This window comes from Lytechinus variegatus, chromosome 3 (assembly GCF_018143015.1).
Source record: "Lytechinus variegatus isolate NC3 chromosome 3, Lvar_3.0, whole genome shotgun sequence".
In the NCBI taxonomy this organism is placed as follows: domain Eukaryota; kingdom Metazoa; phylum Echinodermata; class Echinoidea; order Temnopleuroida; family Toxopneustidae; genus Lytechinus; species Lytechinus variegatus.
Window position 1 is genome coordinate 74,300,459 of NC_054742.1, and position 17,957 is coordinate 74,318,415.

The 17,957-nt window shown below is 33.5% G+C and overlaps 1 protein-coding gene across 11 annotated transcripts in view; it reads left to right on the forward strand.

Moving 5' to 3' along the window:
- The window catches only part of LOC121411917 (voltage-dependent calcium channel subunit alpha-2/delta-2-like), an 87,930-nt gene that overhangs the window by 37,209 nt on the left and 32,764 nt on the right, over positions 1-17,957 (forward strand). For 7 of the 11 annotated variants that reach the window (XM_041604811.1, XM_041604809.1, XM_041604810.1 and 4 more), the window contains 10 exons: positions 365-457; positions 1,047-1,184; positions 2,390-2,471; positions 3,076-3,125; positions 3,840-3,923; positions 4,270-4,326; positions 6,038-6,064; positions 9,928-10,002; positions 12,434-12,463; positions 15,955-16,029. In XM_041604811.1, coding sequence (XP_041460745.1) covers positions 365-457; positions 1,047-1,184; positions 2,390-2,471; positions 3,076-3,125; positions 3,840-3,923; positions 4,270-4,326; positions 6,038-6,064; positions 9,928-10,002; positions 12,434-12,463; positions 15,955-16,029 — 711 coding nt within the window. The remainder of the gene's footprint in view (positions 1-364; positions 458-1,046; positions 1,185-2,389; positions 2,472-3,075; positions 3,126-3,839; positions 3,924-4,269; positions 4,327-6,037; positions 6,065-9,927; positions 10,003-12,433; positions 12,464-15,954; positions 16,030-17,957) is intronic. The other 4 variants (XM_041604816.1, XM_041604817.1, XM_041604815.1 and 1 more) reach the window with 3 other exon arrangements.

Consider the following 17,957-nt stretch of genomic DNA (forward strand, 5'->3'; position numbering starts at 1 on the left):
ATATGTGAGCAGCAAATAGTTAGACAAAAGTCATCACCGCTCTTTTGGAATTTTCATCATTTTGATGATTTTTCATGTCATTCCATTTGTAAAAAATATGTTTATATCCATAAAGCAAGCTTGTTCTTCCCTAAATGGATTTAAGTATGTGAAGTTTCTAGACTATATATAAAAAAATCTTAAATGCTCTGGATTTATATTGATGGCTTTTAGAAAGGTGAAATAAAAAAAAGTAAAATTGAAATAAATGAATTAGTGGATAACTGAAGAAAGTGCTTTATTTTATTGTATCAGTGTGTTGTGTTCTTGATTTATTTTGAAGAATTGCAATGAATTTTAGAATAACTTGGAATTAATTTTACAGGAATTGAACAACAAAGTACAGACTGAAGTTCGAGCAGGTGGGATTGCTGATTTTTCAAATGCTCTGAACTACGCTTTTAATGAATTTGAAAAGGTAAGTGTCTGTATTGAAAAATATTCTGAAGTGATAAACTTCAATCACTGTACATGTAATAAACACCCCCCCTGAAGAAAAATTAAGAAGCTGCTGAAACTTCAGGTTGTAACAGAAAGGCACATTAAATATATGTTGTGAGTTCTTAGTTTATCGCACAGGAAAAGTATTTTTGAACAGGGAAACTTGTTGAATTTTCCCAATATTGATACCAAGAAATTTCTGTCTTCCACATTTTTCCCTTCTTGATATTTACTGTTTTTAAACCCTCAATGCCAAACCTGGGTTTTGCTGTAAATCCCCTATAATTGGTTTTGTCTGCAGATAAACTTGCATAAGTTGCCCTTCTAGATGTCTAATATTCTCCCAAGTTGAAGCAATGTTTTAGACCAGATTATGCAAAACATGTATTATATACCTCTTCTGAATTAAATTTCTCTTTAAACAAATATCTGAAATTGCAAATGGTTTGACTTAGGCAAACCATTTGCAATGTACATGGTATGTAGGCCTACATAGCATACAGGTCTCAGTGTGACACGACCTCTTGTGAGATGGCCCATGACCTTTGACATTCTTTGTTTTGCAGTTCAACAGGACAGAGAGGCTCGGTGGTGAGGGAAATAACCAGGGTGCAGACTGTATCAGAGTGATCATGATCTTTACTGATGGCGGAACGTCCTCTGAGGAGGCCATATTTGAGGCTCGTAACAGAAATCCATTCAAGGTAGGGAAAGAGACAGAGGGAGGGGGAGGGATGAGAATGGTGGAAGTAGTGTGGAAGGAGGAGGAGGGACAGATTAAGTATCGGGGAAGGGGAGGAGGGAGGGAGGGGGAAGGAGTAGGAGGGATGGAGGGGAGGAGGGAGGGATGGGGGAAGCAGTGGGATAGGAGACAGAGGATGGAGGGAGACAGATTAAGTATTGGGGGAGGGGGACGGAGGGAGGGAGGGTGGCAGAGGAAGTCATGGGGAGGGGGTGGAGATAGACGGGTAAGGGAATGGAGGAAGATGGAAGATGGATAAGGAAGTCATGGGGTTGGGAGATGATGTAGTGGGGAAGGAGGGAGGGGTCAGAGGAAGAAGTGGGAGAGCAGTAGGAGGGAGAGGGATGGAGGAAGTATTGGGGAGAGGGAGGGAGTAGTGGGCGATGGTAGGAAGAAGAGGGGGAATGGAGAGGGAGGAAGTAGTGGGGAGGAGGTAGAGGAGGAATTTATGCGTAATTAGTATGCGAAATCATACTTTTTCCTCTAACTCCCTAAATAAAGCTCCAAATGTACTAATTTTTGGTATAGAAACTCTTTGTGGTGTCCTAAGCAAGAGTACATGAAAAAATTGTGATATCAAATCATTTTCTTATGTATTATATCGTTTTTTGCAATTTCTCATGTATTTCTTTGTTTTTTGACCTTTTGTTTTTCATTGTGTTTTCAATGTAATTTGTTGGGGACTCTTCTGTGATCAAAAAAGCATAAAATTTAGACTAGCAAAACTAAAAATAATCATACATTTATGAAATTTGGTTGAAAACACAATTTGCATTGACTTTGTACACGAAATCACGTTTTTGAGCAATTTTCGGTCTGACATGCACTTACATAATGTTGCGTAATTTCGGAATCACATACCCGGGTGATGCAAAATTTGGTCTCAAAAGTTGCGCAAGACTTGAAAGTAAAAACTCATGAGCGGCGTGGTTAAAAATTTCGCACAGCAAAAATATCGTGCGATTCGTTGAGAGGGGGGGCTCCGAGGCCCCCCCCCCCCCCGGCCTAGATAGGGTTAAACCCAATATCATGCAACCATATTTACCACTCCCCACCCATGTGTATAGAAAATATTGGTAGAAACAAAATGTTTGTAAAGATAATGTAGTCTTGTTGATCAAGGTTGATAATATGAATATTTTAACTGTGAAAATTTTTTTTTTATAGGCTCGAGTGTTTGTGTACAAGGTGGGTGCTGATTCTATGGTGTCTTCCGATGGTATCAGAGACATGGCCTGTACGAACAAAGGTAATTTCTTACCTAATTCATTTAATTAGTTTTGTTTATTTCAAAATGGTTTTATTCCAGATACTGTTTCTCTAAATATCAGCACTGTACATAAAAACGATTCACGCTCAGCAAATGATGAATGATTAGAAGTCTATAGCCAGCCTGGAAAATATTTCAGCACATATACGCATAGAAGTGTATAACATCCGCCGTTATTATTATTGTGTTTAAGATGAAGTTATTTCCACTAGAAATTCCAAATGGAATAATATTAGGTTTTTATCAATCTGGATCTGGATGTGTGTGACTTCTTTTCAGACAAGGAAATAGTCACATATGTCCTTGAAATGGGCTATGTCCATTATACACAGGTTGCTCTTTTCTCTCATATTTTCTTGTAACATTAAGTAGTATTTTTGTTTATGTTTATTAGTATAATTGATGAATTGTTTTACTGTCTCATTTTAGTAACTCTCTTGTTATAGATTGCGCAGTAAATTCTTAAATTGTAAAGCGCAAAGAGAACTCACAAATTATTATGCGATTAATATAAGTATCTATCATTATTATGATGATGATGAAACATGAAATTCATCTTTTTCACATGAATATATCTTTCCAGGTTACTTCAGTACAATCCAGTCATTTGGAGCTGTGAGACTCACTACTTTGGTATGCATTTTTTGTTAATTTTTCCTTGGTGTTAATTGTGGCCCTTCATTATTCTTTTACTAAAAAGAGTATTACTTCAAAGTGAGATTACTATCAAAATTGGTAGTTTGGTAAACACTTGTTGTGTACTTACTAGCAGGAATTTAATGGTTTTCTCCTATGTACATAAATATTAAAAATATAATAGAGAGCGTAGGATTATGTGTGTAACAGATGATGACAATTTTGTGTAGTAAAACAAATAGAGGAGTAATCCTCACCCAACATCCAGTTTAAAAAACTTTATATAACTCTGAAATATTCATATATTTCTAATTGTTTAACTGATTTTGCTGAAACATTCACCTATCTGGCTGGAGTGTTGTGGCCCAGTGGATTAGTCTTCTGACTTTGAAACCGTGGGTTGTGGGTTCGAATCCCAGCCATGGCATGATTTCCTTCAGCAAGAACTTTATCCACATTGTGCTGTACTCAACCCAGTTGACGTAAATGGGTACCCGGCAGGATTAATTCCTTGAATGCATGAGTGCTGAAAGGCAGCTTGTGCTAAATCCGGGGTAACAATAATAACAAAATCGCACCTCGGAATAGAATATTTCTAGATAGATGGCGCTATATGAATGCCTATTATTATTATCTACTTTTTTTTTCAAATGATATTGCCATTTCAAATGGATTTTATTTCCTATTTTAATACTTTTGTATTTCTTATAGGATTATGTTCCAGTGGTCAGCAGGCCAATGGTTTTAAGTGGTCACAAGAACTTCCAGTGGTCAGATATATACTTGGATGCCCTGGTAAGTCTTTGGATGTAATTGTAGAAGTGGAGGCAGTATGTGGGTTGGTGGTAGAAAAAAGAGTAGAAGTTGGCAATGATAGCTGTAGTAGCAGCTGCATCAGAAGTGGTGGTGGTGTTAACTTCTATTTCTTCTGCCCTTGTACTTCTACTAGTACTAGTACTACTGCTGCTGCTACTACTACTTCTACCACCACCACCACCACCACTATTACTACTACTACTGTGGAAGTAGAAATAAATTTTAAAAGCAGAAAACTTGTTAGTATATGTATGTATATAACAACTGTCCCATAATGTTTATTTATGCGATGTTTTATAAAAAAAAACACCTCTCTTTGTTATAGGGTCTTGGAATGATGACTACACTGACCTTACCTGTTTACAACACATCAACGTATACTGTAAGTAGTTTATTATTGTAATGTTTACTCCCCAACCTATTCCAATCTTTATTACCTTTCAATCACCATTTATGCTATGAAGATTAGTATTGTCATTGAAAGGTTTTGAATATTTTCTTATTACTTTGTTGAAGTGGATGTGGTGAATGAGGACACTTTTTTGCGTCAGTGTAAGAATGCCCCTAACACCTCACTTTTGTGTATCGCATGGCTGCAAAAATGTACGTAGCAGCATGTATTAGTGCATTGCAGCGATGCGGTGCACGAGAACATTTTGCAAAGGGCGTTCTTGCACCGACACAACAACTTATTTAACCTTTCAATCGAGTAAATGGCACAAGTATTATCTTCATCTAATGAACAATAAATCAATCTAGAGGATGAGTTGAAAGTGAGCTATATTTTGTTTTCCGATATTGTATTTACATTTAGATATCATTTACTTTACATTGATGAAGTTTACATACACCAAAGTGTAAGTCCACCTTGATCTCAGATGAGTGTTTCAAAGAACATATATCTCAGAGGATCACATTGATGATGCTTGGCATAAACAAAGCCATCAATAATAACTTTTATTTTTATTTATTTATTTTGTGACCTCACATGCTCTCCATAGGTCATGTATTATAAAGTCCACAATTTGCCATTGTCACAAAAAATTGACCATGATTTTACTTGTTCATTCAGTAGGCATATGTAATCAGATGCTTATATGTAAATATGTATTTAATAATCAATCACCACTAAATAAAAATACACATTTAAGAATTTAGAACAAATTGCTTATGGAGGAGTTGCATGAATGTGATATTATCGGATTAAAACTATGGGTATTGAAATATTAATACAATCATCCTTGTTTGGGTTTAGCCAAACCTTTGTTACATTGTTTCTTTTTCTTTTTTCCCTGTGTAAAAGTTAATATTGTAATGGAGTTCCTCTTGGAGGCCAGAATTCACAATATCAATAAACCTCAGACACTTTCTTATTGCAATGCCCATTCAAGAAATCTCAGAATTAAATTTTGAATGCATTGTTAATACATGGATCGTGCATGTTTTATACATCGATTAATGACATGCATACTGTATATTGAGAAAAGGTCAATGGATGAATATGTACATTTTTCATAGGGTGTTGAAATTCATGTTTGTTGCCATGGTTTCAGTATACTGTTTACAGACTTAAATTAAAAAAATAAGAGCTCATTAATGCTTAATGCTTTTGAAAATGAAATTTTATGCCCATTCATTTTGAATCTAGGCATTAATCATAAACAGATAACAGTACACTTAGAAACGGTTGTATTAAGCTTATTATGTGTTATTATTATTATTATTAACAATCATGAATTTAGTGCCCTGTGAGCACAGTTTGTATATGTTATTTCACCATTTTTGTTTCAATATGCTTGCAGTCTGCATAAACCTGATAAAAAATCACCTTTGTGAATTCTGGATTGTTTATTTTACATATCCACATGGGGAATATTCACTTTTTTTCCTTTTATGTAATTGTGTGTACATACTATAAAGCACTTTTTACTCTTGAGGGTTATGAAGAACCACTGTATACTCTTGGTTTGCATATTTCAGTGAATTCCAGCAGAATTTTTGATTGTATATAACAGAGTTATGACGGCTCTGTCCAAGAAAAATGATATCGCATTAATATCAAGTGCCTTTTTTGTTTGACTTCTTCATCAAAGGTTCCTGGATCTAATGAAACTCGAAAGGTAGTATTACCATGCCAAAACATTTAAAAGACTTCCTTTGATCCCGTTGCCCTCCTCCTCCCTTTTATTATATATACCTCAAACCAGAGCATGTTCATCTTCATCGATAAGACATTGCTTTGCCTTTTTCATTAGCACTCATGTATAATCAGTTCCAATATATATTTTTTTCATTTTGCTTCCAATTTGGTTATATCTTTTGCTGAGGATTTGGGGGTTTTAACAGGGGCATGAAGTCAACTTTAGTTTATTTCTGTTAAATAATCATCATGCATGCCATGTGAATTCATTTTCAAGTGCTCTGTTTAATAGTGATATTTTTCTTTGGATTTTTAGTGAGATATTTTGAGATGGAAAACTCTTCCTTGTTTTAATGACACTATTGAACTGAAATGATTCAAGCTATTCTAGATTAACCATTCATTTTGAGCTAAAATGTTAAACACTAGGCCCATCCAGATTTGTTGATATCAGTTTATTGATAAATTAAGTTCATTATTGTTATTTTGGTGACCTTTTTGTGCCTTAATCATGCTTTTCCAACAGTGCTTTTTCCAAATCAGTGGTATCACTTCAATCTGTTGCACATTCACTAGAAAATTGTCTAAAGCACTCATTCAAATCATTGTATAGTGCTAGTTGACTGTTTACCAATATCATTTGCACAATTACATTTGACTTGAAAATTTCCTTTTTATCATTATCCTTGTTGAAGCCTTGTGGAAGTATGAAGAATCATTTATTTAGATATTCAATTTCAGCTCAGAATTCTGTATAAAGCTGTGTAAGGGTAGTGACGGGTTTCCCATTGATCAGCATGAGAAAGAGTTGATTATTATTTTATGATCTGGGGTCTGTTACACAAAGCTTAGCAATCATTGTAGAACATGTTTTTACAATTGATTGCATTTACTACAATGTAAATCAATTGAGAAAATCAAGTGTACAATTAATTGCTAAAATTTGTGTTGTGGAACTCAGTATGAGTGCCAACAGAATAACTATTTGCTTTGATCTGGAAATCTGGTTCTTGATCTAGTTCTCCATATGATATTTCCAGGAAATGTATTCCCTCCATCATACCCTGCCAACCAATCCTGTATTCATTTTTATTATTTTGTTTGATTTTTATTTATTATTATTTTTATTAATTTTATTTTTTTGTTTTGTTTATTTGGGGGGGGGGGGTTATTGATGCTGTTTTACTTCGCTATGTCCATGGGTGGCAGAGCATAGGATTATCCTTTTTTCATGGGGGGATATCCCCCAACACAAAAGATAATCCTCTCCTCTGCGTCGCCCGTCAATGGGATTTCAATTGGTATTTAATAAAGTCATTTTTTATACCATTAAGATTTCCCAGATATCCTTCCCTATGAGTACTCTTTCTAACATAATATCCACAATCATTGGGATTTGGTTTGTTGTACTTGTTAATACCTCCCAGATTCCCTCATCTCCAGTCCTGTATAAATATATATATATTTTATTAACACATGTTTTCTTCGCTATGAGTACTCTCTCTAACATGAGAGCCATAGTTCAATGGGGTTTGAGATGGTATTCAGCAAAGTCACTTTTTATGCCATTAAAACATTTTTCTTTTGCCCTGTATTCATTAGTAAAATTTAATATCTTAATATCTTAACTTGAAATTCCCTTACCCCTCAACCCAAACCCCATCATATTTTGCTGTTAATCATCCCATTTTTATGGTCAACTTTGAGAATATTAAGTATTTCAATTACATACAAGCCCAATCCCTTTTGAATATATTAATATAGTCATGTATTTCTTACAATCCCTGTATTCAGTGTTATCTAATACCTGTGATATCTTTCTCCATATCAAGTTTGAACCCTTCTCCTAACGATGGGACTAGTAAATGGCGAGAAGTTTGTTTTTTCTACAGATGTAAATGTATCTTTGAGTTTACTTTTATTTCAAACTTCGAACTCGGAGTGTATCATATGTATGTTAGATTATTTTGCTTTGGATAATTTGCATTGTTTTTCTTTTGAACAGATTTGCCTTGGTTTCACCATTTCATTTCTCTCTTAGTTTACATATCCTACACAATTACATTCAGAGGCTGTTTTAATAATCAAATAATAATGTCATTTTTCATCAAGAGGAAGAATAAGCTAGTGTACTTCACTGGCGTACAAATGGGGGGGGGGCAAAATTTTCATGCCAAAGAAAAAAGGAGGATAAGAAAGAAAAGAAAGGGAATACTGTTGAAAAGGGAAACCGTGAAATATATCTTTTTCTGAATGTTATAAATATCAAAATGTATCACAAAATTTGATTTTTGTATTTAAAAGTTCGATTCTTTAAAAATAAATTTATTTTGTCTGATAGACCATGTCTGGCCCCATAAATTTTTTTTGGCCATTCTTTGTCAATTGTGTGACCAAAATTATGACACATCTTGAGGTAAAATATTTATGAAATCTACAAATTTTATAGATTTAGTACTAATGTTTAGTCAATTATTATTTGGAAATAGTTATTGCTGTCTCCAATATGCAGGTTCAAGGTCAGAGGTCAAAAGAAGCGGGTCACGTTTGTGACTTCGCACTGAAGCATGATTTTGAAAGTTTAATTTCATTTTGAAATTCCTGTTCATTTCATAGTGAAATGAAACTTTAAAAATCATAATTAGTTACAAATTTCTAAAATTTATAAGTCAAAATTTGTCCTAATTTCGGTCACACTCGTGACCAAGAATGGCCCTTTGGCTCTTTACGATACTGATGCACTTGTTGTTGTGGCATTATGTATATAAGAAATCAAGAGATATTTGAATGGATTTTTTTATATTTGTTTGTTCGTTTTCCATCCACTCTCTGGTCAACATGAGGAGGACTAAATGATTTATTAACACCAACTTAGACCCATTGGACAAGATTGATTTGACTATCATTATGTCTCATAGTGACCACAGTCTTGGTTAATCTTTGGCCTGGGGCTTTGTGTCAATATCTGACATTGTCTTGAAGAATTAACTTAAAACATTAACCAAATCCAGGATCAAAAGCCGTAGTGGATCTCTTAGACTCTAGAGAGTAAAATAGTTGGGTTCGAAGAAACGGGTGGTGTTGACACCTTAAGGCCACCGCACACCTTACGACCCGACCGGTCGCAGACTGGCTTGTGACTGAGTGAGAGGAGATGAGTCGCAAGGCAGTCATAAGCCTCGACACCGCACACCTTGCGATCCGATCTGCGACTCACGCATGCGCTTTTTGCTTTTTGGCATAGCATCTGAGAAATTGCGCTTACTACTGCGTATGCGCGTTGTTTATCATAATACGCGTCATGCAATTCTGCTGTCTGATTGGTTGAAGGTTGGATTGAGCTTGCGATCCAGTCACAAGGATTCGACATGTCAAATCCTTCCGATTTTCCTTGCGACTTGTCTCTGACCGGTCTGCGACTCTGAAGCTGACAAGCGCTGTGACGTCACATCTCCCCTCACCCAGTCGCAAGCCAGTCGGCGACTGGTCGGGTCGTAGGGTGTGCGGTGGCCTTTAGACGCCCTGAATTGTAATTGTTGAACCAGAAAATGGTCTTAAGGGAGAACAAAATGTGGCAGAATTGTTCTTTCACTTGTTGAATGACTCTGAAAACTGCAAAGTGATTCATCAAGTTACATAGAGTGAGCACACAGGAATATTGAACACTCATACTAACTAAATTGCTATCAAAATCTTGTAATTATACACTTGGTTCATTATAATAAGTGGGAAATTACTTTTTTGTGTTATATTTGAGAGATGGAAGGTTTTCAATGCTTTACTTTTATGTTTTATTTAAAGAAATCTTGTAATTTGTTTCTATTCCATGCTTGTCAAAACCAGAGTCAGCAGTTGCTTGGTGTTGTGGGGACTGATATCACTACCAAGAACATGGCCGATACAGTTCCTATGAACAAGGTATTTATCTACTTTATCTTTCAAAGCCTACAGTTAGTTTTAGTTGATAAATAAATCATCAAAATAAACTTGTGTAACTTAGAACAGAATGTCAAGACAGTGATCGTGGTTGATTGGAACTTGCCAGATTAATTGTTGCTATATTTGTTGCTGTTTAAGTGGGACTGTTACTACTTCATGAGGCAAAGAAATATATCTTTGGGGATCATTTAGGGTTTTCATTGGAATGATTTATGTGACATTCCTATTGTCCAACATTATATCTTTAAAGTGAAGAGAATGTTTTTTGGAGTTCAAGTAATTATGTTTAGTGTCTGTCTTCAGCCTCTTATATCACAGAAAGAGGATGATAACAATAACAAGGTTTTATGTAGTGCACATCACAATAAGCAAGTATGTCTCTATGTGCCATGGGCGTAAATTTGAGCAATGAACCTTTTGTACAGGGGGATGTTCTATTGTTTCATCCCCCCTTGAATAGCATGATGTCACAGATCTATGCCAATGCTATGTGCTACAGAACATAGAGAAAAGAAAAGACATGTCACTGAGTTCACTTTGTTTAATTGAGGTAAAATTGGTAACAAGTAAATTTTAAGAATTGTTTTAAATTTGTCTAATGTGTCAGTTGTTAGAAGTAAATTCAGGAAGGCTATTCCAGCAATCTTGGGTAGTACAAGCAAATGAACATTCCTAATATGTTTTTGTAAAGATAGAATGAACAATAATGATTCATTCGTAACTTTACAATAAGGGATGATTGCTGATTTCTTGTGACATCTTCCAGGAAACATTAAAAATGTTGGGAACTATTAGAGTATATCTCCTCCAAATTTATTGTTATCATCCTTCAAAATTGATTGTTATCATTATCCAAACTTTGCTCACTCTATATCTTAAGCAAGACACAAATCTGTGCAATTTTCTTGATATTGTGATCGCTCATTGTTTTAATGGGTATGAAATAGATTTACATAGTTTAGTATTAGGCTATCTAGAAGTTTGGGCCCCCATTGCAGAAAAGTAACCATTATGGCAACTTGTATGTAATCCTTGATTTTGATTGGCTATTGATCATCGTAGCCATGGTATTTACTATTGGATGGCAAAATTACCATAAAAGTAACTTTTATGCAATGGTGCCCTGTTCTTTGTTTCAACTTTATGCTTGATGTGACTACGGGCAAGCACATCACAATAATTTAGTGAATGATATTTGTCAATTTATTATTATTTTATTTGGCATTTCAAAAAAAATTATGAACAATAATTGAGCAATACTGGTATTTGAAATATCAAATAAGGAGAGTACTTTACAGAATAAGGAGCGCTAAATGGTTGCTGCATGGCGTTACTTCTTTACTAACCGCATGTTGTCATAGGAACATAATCTTGCAATGATAATTCTATAGGGTTAGCATCCTCATCATTTCAATTGATATAACACATACTATTTCTGGTTGCATTAGAATGTTGTTTTCAGTTTTGGAGTGTAAATTTTCAGCATGTTGGACATGGTTTTTTGATATAATGTATTTTTGGTCAATGCACATCATTATCATCATCATCATCAACATCAATATCATCAAATTCAATTTTATTGGAATAAATCAAGATAATCAGGCTATATGGATCTGAGTAAAATCAATTTGATTCTAGAGAGAAAGTTTCTTATTCATCAAGAAAACCATGTGAATCCCCTGTAAGATAATATAAAAAATGTTTTGTACTGAAAAATCCTCTTTTTAGAAATCCTTTATCTATTTATAGAAAAAAAATCACAGTACTTCAGTGTAAAATCTAAATAGTTCATTTAATTTTGGTATCTGGAAAATGTGAGTGCTTTAGAGAAAGCAACACACTTTTATGAAGAAAAGGATTTCAAGTATGTAGTGAAATGCACTTTCTGTGTTATTCCTTCATGTATGCACTTCTGAAAACAGTTTATAATCACTTGCTATACCAGCAGTTTGTCCTCTCAGATAGTCTAATACCACACAGGCTAAACCCGTTTCTCTCTATTTATATCAATTCAGTCTAATCAACATTTTTTCTAATGACCAGTTGGTCTCATTTCTATTTTCATCTACTTATTATTTTTTACTTTGTCAACTGAAATTGGGGTCCAAAAACACTTCATCTAACCTTGTGCCCCAAGTTGTTATTGGATGTAATGGATATATAGCCTAAATGGGAATTAAACAATACAGTAAGCAGACTAAGAGGCAGTTAGATGAAAAGTTTAATAAAATAATGATAATAATAAATGTAGATAAAATGTGATTAGACTATGAGACCAAACAGGCTGTAGACAAAGTTCTTATGAACCAGTCGGCAATTTACTTGTGTAAATCACAGCACTTCTCTCTCTGCAAAACTCAATAAAAACATATATATCACTTGATGTTGTTTGATCCTATCTTTTTTTCAGCCTGAGTATAATTCTTCATTCAGTCAATCTGTAAGTGTGTGATGTGCTCAGCCGCAATATTCTATTAACCCGAGCTTGTGTAGCCAGATGTGTAAAGTACTTTCTGTAAACCTGTTTTTTCCTCTCTAAATATTTTTCCTTATTGAAGCAGTGTGTCCTAGACAACTTGGCTGATGTTATGTAGTTATAGTCAAACTTGTATGCATATTCCTTAAATATGCTCATATGTTGTTCAATGTGTGTGCATTATCACTAATGCTTCCTCTAGATGTCATGCTACCTAAACATAAAACTGCAGGCACCTTGGCAATACTAACATCACTATTGAATCTTAGTGAAGTACTTGGGCCAATAATTATAAACTAGATGTTTGTTTTGTCATTAAGAAAGCTATAATTCATTACTCAAAATAACCTTGATTATACTATATAGGTGTATAATAAAATTTATTCACAGTTCATTTTTTATCTTAATATAACATTTTTCACCTGTTGTACATTCATCCAATATTTTGTTTTTTTATTTTTTTAACATTTCGTATCTCATATTCATCAATCTTTCAGTTCCCTATCATTTCTTTAACTTCATTCATCTCTTCCTCACCTTCCTGTCTGGCCCACTGGAGTTAAATTCAAGATTGAGGGATAAAATGGGATCTGTACATAATCCGTATGTAATAAATGCCAAAGCTAGTATGCAAGACTTTGGTGGTGATCACATGTCAAAGTCAAAGGTCATTTGAGGTCATATGATAAAGGACAATTCCAATACCTTTTTCTTAATTTTTACTTGCTGATGCTTGAATATAACAAATCTTAAATCATATATTCCCTTTAGCATACCTTTACATTATCATGCTTTCTGAAGTCACTTAATTAGGTCAAAGGTCAGTTGGAGATCAATTGGGGGTGTAAGGTCAAAGATTACAGTGTACCTGCAAGAATTTCTCGGTCTTTTCTGCTGAGATGCATAGTTCAGGAGGGAATGATGCAAGCGTTCTTAAAGCGTAATTTCACAAGTGGGTGAGACACAATATGGTGAATGCCCAGTTTCTTTCATACATTGTCCTTTTGTTTTATTTATATCATTTTTAATCAGCTGTCATAATGCCATTTACCATTGTATCTCTCATCACATAAGCTTGTACCTTCAGTTCTCATTTCATTATCATTGAATGTATATATTTATCAAAATTTAATTATTATAAGAATAAAGTCATACTGTAGGCTGTGATTTATCAGGAATCCAAAAGTTTTGAGAGTCTGTGTTTAATACTCATTCTAAACAATGAAATGCTTGCATTTTACCTAGGGGGCTTTTTCATAAAGCTGTTTGTAAGTTAAGAGCAACTTTAAGAATGACTGGTGATCCTTTCTTGTAAAAGATATTCACCCCTCATGTTCATTGGTGATTATTTTCCGTGTAAGAAACGTTCTCCAGTCGCTTTTAAATTCGCTCTTAACTTATGAACAGCTTTATGAAACAACCACATGAACATATTAAGCCAGTGGGCTGGACTCTGGAGTTACTGATAGGTTAATGTGACCATTATACAATTCTTAGAAAATCTTTTCAAACTAGTGGCCTTGACAATTGGGTTTGTATGACATTACACCTTTGTACTTAAAGAGAAATCCAACCTTGAAAATATCGGTGATTTATCGGTTATATGCTTACTTTGAATAAATCAAAGTAAAACTGTTAAAAAAGATTTTAGCCATTTTGTGGATTGGATCAAATGCCTATACCCAGCATCATAATGGCATCACTTTCACCCCAGGCCCCTCTAAAATCCTTGTTTAAATGTTGGATTCCCCTTTAAAAAGGTTTTTGTTAATTGTATGACAATAATTTATAGATGAATATATGTTACATCTACATTTCATTTAATTGCATGTTTCATGCTTTTTACATCTTAGTAAATTACATTTCCAATGTTATTCCTGTTGATATGATTGCTATCAGTTATACATGTTTTGCTATGGTTAACTTAGATATTTAATCTTTAATCATATTTCAATTTTCTAGTGTTCTTAGGTAAAGAATAGGCCAATAGGGGGTACAGAATTTTCATTTAACACATTGCATCTATTTGTGTCAGAAATAATATAACAATCATTTTACCAATATTGATTCATCCATTCATATTATTGATGAAGTAATGATACACTGTTTACCTGAGCATCAGATCGTGCTGAGAATTCCTCATATTTTGTAGACAAACATATTGCCCTTGTAATATCTAAATCTTGTAAATAATCTTGTATTATCTTTCCACCTCTTGTTTTTATTTGAAGATTGCTTTAAAATAAGTTATAGATATTGTTAAAATGAAAATATTGACACAAATAATCTACCCTTTTCTAATGTATAAGTGAAGAAGGACAGAATTATTGATATGGAAAGTGAGAAATCTGAAAGTTCCAGCTTGTTTTGTAATCCCAGGGCCTTATTGCAGAAAAAATTGCATTTAAATTAAATCCAATATCGAAGGCAACTTAACTTTAAACTAGTCAAAATTATGATTTGGGGATTTGAAAACAGAAATATTTTTCAGTAGCATCTGATGAGTGTTTCATAATACTTTTTGTAAGTTTTTTTGAACTACTTTACAAATGACCGGTGATCTGTTGATTAATGGTATTCCTTTCTTGTGGCAAATGGTATACTACAAGTGTTCATTGATGACGATTTAGCACCTAAAAAGGATCACCAGTCATTATGTAACTCACAAGTAACTTACAAATGGCTTTATGACACATCCACAAGGTCTGACAGTATCTATTCTACGTCTGTCAAGGAGGTAAACTATTAAAAACCATTTAGCTCTTACTCATGGGTGTATCTAAAAATTATGATAATTGAGATTCATAAAAAAAAATTACAGGGAAAGTGAAGCACTAACAATGTAACAATTTAATGATTAATATGAGAAACAATGTACATTAAATGTAACCAGGGCTTCAGTTTGAACAAGAGTTCTCTCACCTTTGGGTTGCAGCAATTCATTTTGTTTTTTGCCTCCCATGCACAGATGATGTCAGCAAAATGATAATAAACGTATAATTAGGTGATACTTTTCTCAAATTTTGTTCTTTTCAATGTTGTCTGCCTGCCTTTTTGGTAATTTTTAATTTTATACTTGATTATTTGGTTGTTAGTATGGCATTTGCCTTTAATGAAGTTAAAATTGTTTGGTCACTATTGACTTGCATGGTTTATTACAAATTGTTGAAATAAAAATGACAACTAACTCAGAAATCAGAACAGGTAAGTTGACTCTGCAACAAATATGAAAAATGTCATGCACCAATGCCTATGTAAATTTCCATTTATGCACGTAAATATAATATATCATCTATAACATGCAACATTGAATATCTATATGATTATGATATTATAGACACAGATTTGAATCTCAGTTGATTGAAGCATTTAAAAGAAAAAAACATCTTCCATCCATAAAAGATCAAGTATATTGCGTAAATTCATCATACTTTGTATCCATATTTGATTTCTAGATTGGACCTCAGGCCTATGTGTTCGGTGTCAACAGTAATGGCTATATTTTATTACATCCTAGATTGAAAGCAGAGGTAAGAGATCCATAAATTACTATTTAATCAAATTAATCTAAAAAGAAATTTGAGATTATTATATTTACAAATCTTGAACATTTCAAAATTGAGTCTGAAAATAACCTCGCAAAGTATGACCTTCTTTTGGACTATTCAAGTATATCCAGACACCTAATGATCAAATTAAATGGGATTTATCCATCACTGTCCCAACACAAATCCATATTTTGATGATCAAATAATGTAATTATAAATATTCTGAAACAGATGATTTACTAATATCAGAAAACAGATTTTAAATCAGAGGGTTCTCAAAACATACTTCGCTATGTCCTGTGGCATGCTTAATCTTTTCAAATGACAATAATTCTGTGTTCTTCTCTGGATCTGAACAAGCTAGATGCTAATGAGAGAGTGAGAGTGCCTGTTTTATACCATGACGTAGATAGAAATGCTATATTTACTAACACTTGTTGCTATCGTTAATATTCTGGTCCGACAGTATCTGTACTATCTTCCCTGAATTGTTTGTGTGCATGTTTCTGCGATATAATTCCCCAGAGCAAGGAGTAAAAGTAGAATTTGCTTAATGACTTTAATTATTCTCAATAAAAAGTAACTTTCTAGTCTCTATATGGTTCCAATTGAATTATACAAATTGTAATTGAAAAGTCAAATTACAATTTTGATGATTATTTTAGTGTGAGGTATTTAAAAGAAAAGATGTTGCCATGCACCAATTAAAAGACTAAATGAATGAGGATTAGAGTAGTATGTCAAGGTGAATATGTTTATTATGGGGCAGTACATTTTGTTACAATCTGCATGTGTAAGCAGTATAAATCAAGAAGTATATCTACATGTATTTTCATTTTGTTTAATTTCATATTTAAAGACAAATCACATGTAATTGGCTGTGTTATGAAAATAGTACAGAAAAACTGATGTTTAGTCTAGAAATAGGAATTTGTCATAGGGACAAAATGTAGGCAATAATTTCAAGTATATCTCTGTTTCAGATTTCCTTTCATTTTACCCCCATCTTTTTGAATCAAGAGAACTGGTGATATGTCAGTATATGTAAGCACAATTAATATGGAAATAAGACGGAATGGGATTCATTATAGACATAAATTTAAGTTGATCTCAGATACCTATCTTTCTGATTGGAGTGACTTGTTATTACACAAGCATGATTGAAGTTATCACTTTTTCACCCTTTTGCATTTTTAAATTTAGTTTTCTTGCATTTTCTTGCATAGTAGGACACCAGTGTATTGTAATCTTGTATCCCCATTTTACATTCTAAAGTCAGTAACCTTTGGAAATATAGCAGAAAGGAAATTAGTATAGACTACTTGAATGGCAACTATGCATTAATACATGTACATGTATATGAGAGTGATCTGGCAATGGCTGCCATAGCCCAATTTTCTGCATTATTGACATTGTAATAATTCTTTATTTGATGGTAACCAATTTTTTTTTCATGGAGTATTTTAATCGAATGTAGACAATTCAAACTTTCAATTAAGCCATTTAAATTGCTTTATAATTGCTTAAAGCATTTGTATGAATATATTTCATTCTCTTTATCTTCTATCTCTCAATAGAGGGAGATTATTTGCTGAGAATTTTTATGGAGATGAGGTGGATGAGACAAAAACTGTTGATATACTAAATAATAATAATAAGTGAAATATCTGCTATATCATGTGATGGGGATTACTCTTTCACTGGGTCTCATCTGAGGAAAAAAAAACAGTTATTTGTCATTAGAAAAAAGAATGAGGAATTTAGGATCAGCAAATATAAACAACTTTATTCTAAATAATGAATAAAAAGAAAGATGAATGAAATTACATGAGAGAATGAAGCATGTGCATATGGGTCATATAATGAACATGCATGTTATTATTATCAAGTCATTTCAGTTTTATCAAAGA